Genomic DNA, 10478 nt, shown 5'->3' with positions numbered 1-10478 from the left:
AGAGAATTACTTTATATATAGTCAATATAGGCACAGAGTTAATTTTTTTAACATTTTCTAATGGTGGTGTGCCTCGTGATTTTTTTCATAAAACAAGTGTGCCCTTGCCCAAAAAAGGTTGAAAAACACTGGTCTAGCTCCATAAGAAGATAAGCCTTCCTCTGAAGCCAGAATAGGGAAGAAAGGCTAACAGCCTCTTAGGATTGTGTATGGTTGGGTTGGGTTGGGTTGGGTTGGGTTGTGTGTGTGTGTATGCATGCTTTGCAGGCAGATTGGCCGGGGTTCAATGCTCAGCAACTTCAGAGAGGTCTGGTAGAGACCCCACTCTGAAACCTTGGCAGCTGCTGCTAGTAAGTGTAGATAATTTGGAAGAAGATGAACCAATACCCTTCCTCGGTAAAAGAGAGATTTCTGTGTCCCTTTAGTGACCAGGTGAGTGATTAAATACAAGGCTGTTATGACCTAAAATTTGGCAGAAGGGAGACAACTGAGGAGAAGCACAAAGACAATTGCACAGAGAGACCGTAAGCCAAGAACAGCATGGCATATGATTGGGGATGGTGAGAATTGCTGTCCAGCAATCTGAGCTGTGTTGGGTGGGACACCTGCCTTATCTCCTGACTCTTCCATTTTTGTTCTCCTAGCTTCCCAGGCTCAACAACCCCTCATGGTCTCCCAGCCCAGCTCAGCAGAAGGCACTGAAGGCGGTTCCGTCACCTTGCACTGTTCGTACAACTCCACCTCAGAGCCCAAGGTTGGGAGCTTCCGGTGGGTGAAGGAGCCAGGGGTGGAGGTCAGAAAGACCACCCGGGAATTCATGGGAAGGGTGAGTCCGACCTCGGAGCAGGGCTTCCTCTTGGAGAGAAGAGCCGACATAGAGATACGGGATCTGAGACATTACGACTCAGGGGTGTACCGATGCATGGTGAAGATCCCTGGATTCCAGGAGACGTCAGGGAACGGGACTGAGCTTCGCGTGCTTAAAGAAGACCTGAAAGGTAAGTTGATGGAAAATCTAGGAGGCCTGGCTTTTGTATGGGCCGATTGTATTGTCCAATTCAGGCTCCCAATATGGTGCCCCAGATCAAGCTGACCTGAATAGCTTTTGGTCGTCTGTAAGTTCTGAGAAGTGGCAGCAAAAGTGAATAATAATAATAATAATAATAATAATAATAATAATAATAATATATTTATACCCCACCCATCTGGCTGGGTTTCCCCAGCCACTCTGGATGGCTCCCAACAGAATATTAAAAACACGATGAAACATCAAACATTAAAAACTTCCCTAAACAGGGTTGCCTTCAGAGGTCTTCTAAGAGTCAGATAGAAGAAGAAGAAGAGTTTGGATTTAATGTCCCACTTTATCACTACCTGAAGGAGTCTCAAAGCGGCTAACATTCTCCTTTCCCTTCCTCCCCCACAACAAACACTCTGTGAGGTGAGTGGGGCTGAGAAACTTCAAACAAGTGTGACTAGCCCAAGGTCACCCAGCAGCTGCATATGGAGGAGCGGAGACACGAACCCGGTTCCCCAGATTATGAGTCTACCGCTCTTAACCACTACACCACACTGGATAGTTGTTTATTTCCTTGACATCTGAGGGGAGGGCATTCCACAGAGTGGTCACTACTACTGAGAAGGCCCTCTGCCTGGTTCCCTCACTTCTCGAGGTGAGAGAACCACCAGAAGCCCCTTGGAGCTGGGCCTCAATGTCTGGGCTGAATGATGGGGGTGGAGATGTTCCTTCAGGTATACTGGGCCGAGGCTGTTTAGGGCTTTAAAGGTCAGTACCAACACTTTGGGGACGCGGATGGCGCGGTGGTCTTCTAAACCACAGAGCCTAGGGCTTGCTGATCAGAAGGTCAGCGGTTTGAATCCCCGCTATGGAGTGAGCTCCTGTTGCTCGGTCCCAGCTCCTGCCAACCTAGCAGTTTGAAAGCACGCCCAAAAGTGCAAGTGGATAAATAGGTACCGCTCCGGTGGGAAGGTAAACGGCGTTTCCGTGTGCTGCTCTGGTTTGCCAGAAGTGGCTTAGTCATGCTGTCCACATGACCTGGGAGCTGTACGCCGGCTCCCTCGGCCAATAAAGCGAGATGAGCGCCACAACCCCAAAGTCGTCCATGACTGGACCTAACGGTCAGGGGTCCCTTTACCTTTACCTCTACCAACACTTTGAATTGTGCTCAGAAACATAGTGGGAGCTAATGAAGGTCTTTCAGGACCGGTGTTATGTGGTCTTGGTTATATGTCTTTGTGTTCCCCTATCTTAATCTATTCTCCCGTGTTTGGAATCTCCCAGGATCTAATTCTGCACCACAAGGGGATACCATGGTCCTCATATGGCTTCTCCTGCGTGCCGTCCTCTGTGCCTTTGGAATTACAACCACTGCTTTGGTGACACGTCTTTATTATGGGAATAAATGTGAGTAACCCTCAGACCCCCCTCCCTCTGCAGAAGCTGGCATTTTCTGGACCATATACAGAGTCAGGAGGGGAATGGGGCAGAAGGTTGCCATTGCCAGGAAAGTGTGGTCCACCCTACAGATCCAATTCCGGCCCCCAACCTGATGCCGCTGATCAAGGTGACCTGAGTGGTCTAGCCAGCCTACCCAGTCTCAGTCCTGAATCCATTCAGGGGAAGGCCAATGCTTAATTAGGTTTGTTTTTTTTAATCCCTAATGAAACATACAAGCGCGAGGAGGACAAGAGGAAAAGGTAATGAGCCCCTTCCATGACAGAGAGCAGTGCCCTCAATCCTACTTAGCGTGCTTAGCAAGCTCATTCACTGCCAGGATCTGCTTGAGGATCTGCAGAATTCAGTCTTGAGGGGCAGAGCCAGCCTACAACATTTTTGCACCCGAGGTATTAAATAGTGGGTGGACATAGCAGACGACACAGTGATTCTCCAAGCAGCTCTCTTTATTCTCAGGGTGGAACAGAACTGAACTGAAGCACTGAGCTAGCCTGCTTATATAGTACTCAGTAACATGCAACAGTAGCAACTCTCTCTCTAGCTACCCAATCCGTGAGCGGCCCTCTCAATCCTTCATTTGCATGTGCGGACCTGAATGAGAACTGCAGCCACGGCAGGCAGAGTGAAACTATATACACAACACCCCTAGTGGCCTAGGGTGAGAACTTCAATACATAACATGAAGCAAATCGCAAAATTGCACTCACCTCCTGGTCAGGGAAGAAGGGTTGACTGAAGACCTTCATTAGGAAAAAGAGGGCCATAAATATCGACACCGAGATCTTCTGCCCCTGTGGATCTTGCTGCCTGAGGCAGTTCCCTCATCTTGTCTCATGGGTGGGCCGGCACTGGTGAGTGGTGCTGCTTCACAACCAGCTGGGCAATAAAAGGCTATTAGTACTAACTCAGGCCAGGCCAGGCAACTAAGCTAGGTCATGGCAGGGCAGTTCTGAGGGAGAGAGGACTGCTCTGTAGGCCTCGGTGGAGAGTTGTAGGTGGTGGCAACAGCTCTATGGGATCTCTGGTGTGCTGGAACATCCATTTCCACCCCCCTGGATATCAGCTGTGTGGGGCAGGTGGGTGCGGCTTGGCCAAAATGGCACCATGGGCCAAATGGGAAGTTCTCATGCACCTCAATTTGATACTTCCTTCTTGCACATGTGTCAGGTGTTGTTGTTCTGGCTATGTCAGACTGCGCACTTGGAAAACCAGTCTGCCAATAGTTACCTCTTTTCTTCCTTATTCTAGCTCCACAAAACAGGCCCTTGCGCCGCAGAGAGAACGAATATAAAGCAACAAGCAGGAATTGACAACGGCAGCAGAGACATCTACAAAACCCACAACCCATTCTCTATTCCTTTCCCCCTTCAATCCAGCAGAACTCGTCCTCCCCTTTACAATTTTAGGACCTTCATCAACAGAGCAGAATTAACCCATCTGTAGACTCCTCTGCCACTGAGCAAACCTAATACAGGCTGAATTTGATGTTATAGTTTCAGTAATTATATTGCTAGACTATCCTGTAATAGCCTTGTGGCTATTTGAGTGGCAGCACCCATTCTTCTTCTTCTTTGGCGATCACTTGTAGACGAGTAAGATTGTCTTCCATGAACACAATCTTCACAGTGAGTCCGTAAGTGACCGTGGAGGCCAATTCTGGATCCACATGCCCTTCCACAGTGGGGACATTGGTTTCCGGGCGGGAGTTGATCACGATGAGGGTTTGCCAAGTGTGCCTTCCTCATAGCACATTTCTCCCTTTCGTCCTGAGTTCGAGTGTCTTCAAAGCCCATGACACCTTTGGTAAAGGCTGTGCCCATTAGGGTCACATGGCAACACCTTTCTGAGTCTTCCAGCTGGACCAGATTTTTTCTGAGTTTCTCCCCCACCCCACCCTTCCCGGCCACCCAACACCATGCCCTGGAAAAATCCTGAGCAAATCTGAGCAACACTCAGCCATCTCTACTGATAGCGCAATTTTGTCATATGCGCGCACGTGATTGTTGAAGGGTGGGACGTAAACACCACGAATAAACAAACAAATATGACATAATTGTTCCAATAAATTATGTTTGCAATAGAGACGGCAAGCCCTGCCCTGCAAGGTTGCGGGAAACCTGGGCGGTGGGCGGAAATCCAGTTGAATCTGAGGGCTCAGACCAAATGGTCAATAAAGAAGAAGAAGAAGAAGAAGAAGAAGAAGAAGAAGAAGAAGAAGAAGAGGAGGAGGAGTTTGGATTTGATATCCCGCTTTACCACTACCCAAAGGAGTCTCAAAGCGGCTAACGTTCTCCTTTCCCTTCCTCCCAAACAAACACTCTGTGAGGTGAGTGGGGCTGAGAGACTTCAGGGAAGTGTGACTAGCCCAAGGTCACCCAGCAGCTGCATGTGGAGGAGCGGGGACGCGAACCCGGTTCACCAGATTACGAGTCTACCGCTCTTAACCACTATACCACACTGGCTCTCCTGCAGAATAGTGACAGCTTGGAGGCACCCTTACTGTTTGTGTGTATGCTTAGGGGGTAGGGGGGTATTGTTCTTGTTCTTGTTTTTATTTTGTGTTTTTATCTTGTATTTTTATGCTGTGAACTGCCCTGAGATGAAGGGCGGCATACAAATTTAATAAATAATAAAATAAAAATAAATAAAAACAAAATGCATTCCATGCATGCGCAAACCTGTACATTTCCATTCTAGTGGCCTGGATGGAAGTTGGAACTTGATATTGGGAGTTGTACGCTAAGGTTACCAGACGTCCCTGTTTCCCGGGGACAGTCCCCGGGTTTACAAATCAGTCCCCTGACAAAATCCATCTATTTAGTAGGAAGTTGAAAAGTGTCCCCGGATTCATTGAAAAAAATCTGGTAACCTTGTCGTGTCCAACTCTTTGTGACCCCATGGACCAGAGCACGCCAGGCACCCCTATCCTCCACTGCCTCCCGCAGTTTGGCCAAACTCATGCCAGTCGCTTCGAGGACACTGTCCAACCATCTCGTCCTCTGTCCTCCCCTTCTCCTTGTGCCCGCCATCTTTCCCAACATCAGGGTCTTTTCTAGGGAGTCTTCTCTTCTCATGAGGTGGCCAAAGTACTGGAGCCTCAACTTCAGGATCTGTCCTTCCAGTGAGCACTCAGGGCTGATTTCTTTAAGGATGGATAAGTTTGATCTTTTTGCAGTCCATGGGACTCTCATGGTAACCTTATCGTTGGCCAAAAACATCTGGAGGGCCGAGGTTGAAGAAGCCTGTCCTAGACTAAAACGAAACCTAAGTGTAGCCCCTTCAAATCCTAGAATCATAGAATCATAGAGTTTGAAGAGACCACAAGGGCCATCCAGTCCAACCCCCTGCCAAGCAGGAAACACCATCAAAGCATTCCTGACATATGGCTGTCAAGCCTCTGCTTAAAGACCTCCAAAGAAGGAGACTCCACCACATTCCTTAGTTGCAAATTCCACTGCCGAACAGCTTTCACTGTCAGGAAGTTCTTCCTAATGTTTAGGTGGAATCGTCTTTCTTGTAGTTTGAATCCATTGCCCCATGTCTGCTTCTCTGGAGCAGCAGAAAACAACCTTTCACCCTCCTCTATATGACATCCTTTTATATATTTGAACATGGCTATCATATCACCCCTTAACCTTCTCTTCTCCAGGCTAAACATACCCAGCTCCCTAAGCCGTTCCTCATAAGGCATCGTTTCCAGGCCTTTGACCATTTTGGTTGCCCTCTTCTGGACACATTCCAGCTTGTCAGTATCCTTCTTGAACTGTGGTGCCCAGAACTGGACACAGTATTCCAGGTGAGGTCTGACCAGAGCAGAATATAGTGGTACTATTACCTCCCTTGATCTAGACGCTATACTCCTATTGATGCAGCCCAGAATTGCGCTGGCTTTTTTAGCTGCTGCATCACAATGTTGACTCATGTCAAGTTGATGGTCTACCAAGACTCCTAGATCCTTTTCACATGTACTGCTCTCAAGCCAGGTGTCACCCAACCTGTATTTGTGCCTTTCATTTTTTTTGCCCAAGTGTAGTACTTTACATTTCTCCCTGTTAAAATTCATCTTGTTTGCTTTGGCCCAGTTCTCTAATCTGTTAAGGTCATTTTGAAGTGTGATCCTGTCCTCTGGGGTATTAGCCACCCCTCCCAATTTGGTGTCATCTGCAAACTTGATCAGGATGCCCTCAAGCCCATCATCCAAGTCATTGATGAAGATGTTGAATAAGGCAAAGGGGCCTGAGGGAAACAGCTGCTTCCTGCACAGTCCGAGGGCACCCTGGACTTGTTTGCACTCAAGTCACCAAAAGATTGCAGCTCCCTGCATGGTGACATGGAAGGAAGCCCACCAGGAGGGGCTCATTTCCAAGTAAACGTATGATGGACCGGGCTGTGCACTTGACAACAAAGCTCTCCGCCCATGCTTTCCTGGGTGAAATCAGACTAACTCGTGGGGCTTCTTGAACTGGGATTGCAAAACTTTGTCAGTTCTGTTTTCTGTGAGAAAGAGAGGGAAAAGTCAGAGGAGGCCGTACAGAGCCTTTCTCCTGAGAAAGTGGAGAGTCAAATCCTACAGTTGGCACAGAGGAAGGCAGGGAGCATATTTTATTTAAGATTACATTTCTACCCCACCTCTCCTCCAATGAGCCCAAGGTGGCGCGCATGATTTCCCTTTGCTCTCCACAACAACCCTGCGAGGTAGCTTAGATGGTGACTGGCCCGAGGTCACCCAGTGAACTTCATGCCTTAACCGGGGTTTGAACTCTGGTTTCCAAAGTACTAGCGCATCACTCTAACCACTACATCACAGTTGGTCCCCCCCCCCCTCTCTGGTTATACAATAATCCTTTGACAATAATAAAAGTTTCCTGGAAGAGCAGTTGGCTGTTAAACCACTCCGACCATTGTAGCTCTGTGAGGGAAATAGGGGTCACCTAACAACTCGCTTAAGAAACCACAGGCCTCAGGTTTCTTTCAGGGAAGCCATGCCTGTTTTAAAGTGCTATATTTCTGCTTTAAATGTGTAGTACATGTTGTAAGAATTTACAATTCTTTTAGATAAATATATATATGTTATAATTGTTATTAATTTTCCAAGCAAACAGGCCACATGTCTGAGGCAGACAGGCCTCACACCATTTTGACTCTCAAAATGACCAAATGTTTACCAAATGGGTCTCTGCAAGGAAGGAGGGATGAGGGATTTAATCATAGCTGTCAACTTTTCCCTTTTCTTGCTAGGAATCCTATTTGGAATAAGAGAATTAAATATGGATTTAATTGTTCCAGGAATTAAAGATTACCATCTCAAAGGAATGGCCAGGCTACTGAGAAGAGGCATCAGATAACGCCTTTTTGTGTGGTGTAGGTGTGATGCATCTGGGTGATGAGCTTGATGTTTCTCGGGGTGGCCTAGACTCCAGGAGGGATTTTGAAGTGTCTTTATAAGAGCATGCCTGCTTTGTTCTGGGTCTTTTTCCCTGAAAACACCGTTGTTGCAACAGCTTCAATAAAGATCAAGCTTACTAGCTGCTTTGCTTCTCAATCTTCTCTGGTTGGCCTCTGTTTTTTTACTCCTACCAATGGAGAACCTGCAAAGGACTTTGCAAGGGCTCTTGTGTACCCCATAACGGAATAAGGGCAGAATTTTTCTTACAACATACAGATGGAGGCCTCAGTGGGGAGGGAGTTCCACATGCTTTTAGCAGCATTCCCCAACCTGCTACCATCCAGATGTTTGCACTACAATTCCCATCATCCCTGACCACTGGTCACACCGACTGGGGCTGATGGGAGTTGGAGTCCAACAACATGTGGTTGGGTAAGCAGGAGTATATTAAAAACATGCTTTACGTCTTTACATTCTTGTATGCTTAGCAGGAGGATGAAACCGCTCACATTTTTTTGGTTTCCGGTTTACTGGAGGAAATAAAGTTCTTACTGGGCCAGTAAAATTTGATAACCTGCTACCCTCAGCTGCCTCCCGCCACCACCGTTTACCCCAGGGAATTCTGGGCCTTCTCTATTTGAGGTATTCTCAGAGGAGCAGGTATTGTTGCCCCACCCCAGCTATTGTGGGTGATGCAGCCTGCTCATCCCCAGTGAAGCAGAACCCTCATCCTGTCAGGTGTCTGAGCCCCCCGAGCCCCGACTTCTTTTGTGTGGGTTGTGGTGGTGGGCCCCACCCTACCCGATTTCCTTTCTGCAAAATCTCAGCTTCTGCTGCAAGAACTCAAGCAGCGGCGTTGTGCCACGTTCTGAAATTCAGGACATCACCAAGGAGAGTCGGAAAATGTTGGCAGCTCTGTTGATCTCTCTCTCTCTCTCCCGCACATGTGTCGCGGGAGCAGGACACTGTTCAAAGTTGGAGTTGACACTTTATTAGCAAAAACAGCATCTCCACAAACTTGGTCAGATGTCAGGCCTAATGAGGAGAGCAGCTCATTCTCAGGGGTCATACTCCATTAAAATCAGTTGCTGTCACAGCCATCTAAGTCGCCTCCTCTCTTGGGCTTTCCCCAAGCAATCGGAGACTGTGCCTGCATGCAGCCAAGCTGTTCTCTGCTCTTTTTATGCCTCTTCTGGTTCTGGGAGACAAGGGGAGGAGGGGAGCTTGTGGCAGTTGGAGCGGGAGACACCTATGACTCTTCACCAACCTGACTCATCTCTGCCTCTTGCCTCTCCCCTCCCCTGGCAGAATGATGGGGGTGGAGACGGTCCTTCAGGTATACTGGACCGAGGCCGTTGAGGGCTTTAAAGGTCAGCACCAACACTTTGAATTGTGCTCAGAAACGTACTGGGAGCCAATGTAGGTCTTTCAAGACCAGTGTTATGTGGTCTCAGCGGCCGCTCCCAGTCACCTGTCTGGAAAATGTTTACTGAATATATGGGTGAAAATTGTGTTCATTTAAAAAATGCTGGTAGCATTAAGATAAATTCAACAGTGTAAATAAGTTTTGATGGATGTAACAATGGATTACTGAATGGTTTAGTTCATGTAAAATATTCTGGGTTGTATAGTATGCCAAATGAACCACGGAAAGAGAAGAAGGGAAGTCATTGGTTTAAGGTTGCTTGAGTGAACATTTTGAAATATAAATTAGAAAATTTAATAAAAATTATGTATTAAAAAAACACACACACCAAACAAACACCCATTTCAAAGCACCTTACAAGACCTGGGGGGAAAGGGGTCAGGCCGCCTTGATAATTTCATTCCATTGCTTTTCCGGCGACTGTCGTTCAAACTGAGCGGGGTTTGTTAACCCAGCTTTTTGTCCTGGATTGGCTAAGTTCAACTTGAGAACGCGAAGCCTGCGTTTTTAGAAGCTCAGATAGCAATCTTGACACTTCTCTCTTGCGTGAGTGGAGCCCCTGCGTCCTCCCTAGCTAGCGCCTTCCGAGCTCGGCTTCTTCTGCCCCGGTGGTCGAATGGAAACATCTGCTCTGTAAGTTCTGGTTTGTGTGCTGGGTCCCGGTTTCCTGGTGGAAGCAGAAGTTGCAGCTCGCTGCTTCTTGACGTCTGTCACAAGAAGGTGTCAGATCGAAGGGGAAGACAGACGGCCGAGGACGGATGCCTGAGCACTTGGGATGTTGAAGGCGCCCCAAAGCCCTCGGGACCAAATTGAATAAGTGGGAGAAGGTGAGAGGGGATTAAATGGAAGCTTAGGGTCTGGATCTGTGAGAGAGTGGTGGGAAGGGCAGAGATTTTGGGAAAGTGCAAAGGAATAGGTGAATGAAGAGAGACACTGATATTTGGGGGGGCGGGTAGGGAGAGATTTCAGTGATGCTTCCTGTGAAATGTCTGAGGCTTCAGTCACCTACAAAGTTCAGAGGGCTGGAGCGGTGGAGCGACTGAGCTGTGTGAGCCCAACAGTTTTGTTTTATTTTTTATTTTGTACTTCTGCAAGCCTTGGGGTTCTTGTCTGCAATTCTGGTGGCACTCACCACTTGAGTTTGCTGAGTAGCTGCTGTATACACCAGCAGGTAGAGCACGAGACTCTTC

The 10478-nt window shown here is 47.8% G+C and overlaps 1 protein-coding gene across 1 annotated transcript; it reads left to right on the top strand.

The window, feature by feature from the left end:
• The first annotated feature begins 642 nt into the window (after positions 1-642).
• Positions 643-2433, top strand: LOC117042403 (natural cytotoxicity triggering receptor 3-like). Its single transcript, XM_033141950.1, has 2 exons — positions 643-998; positions 2303-2433. Exons 1-2 carry the CDS (start codon positions 668-670, stop codon positions 2431-2433), a joined length of 462 nt encoding a protein of 153 aa, XP_032997841.1. The 5' UTR covers positions 643-667.
• The last annotated feature ends 8045 nt before the right edge of the window (positions 2434-10478 follow it).

This window comes from Lacerta agilis, chromosome 2, assembly GCF_009819535.1.
Source record: "Lacerta agilis isolate rLacAgi1 chromosome 2, rLacAgi1.pri, whole genome shotgun sequence".
In the NCBI taxonomy this organism is placed as follows: Eukaryota; Metazoa; Chordata; class Lepidosauria; order Squamata; family Lacertidae; genus Lacerta; species Lacerta agilis.
This window is presented reverse-complemented; position numbering and strand designations above follow the sequence as displayed.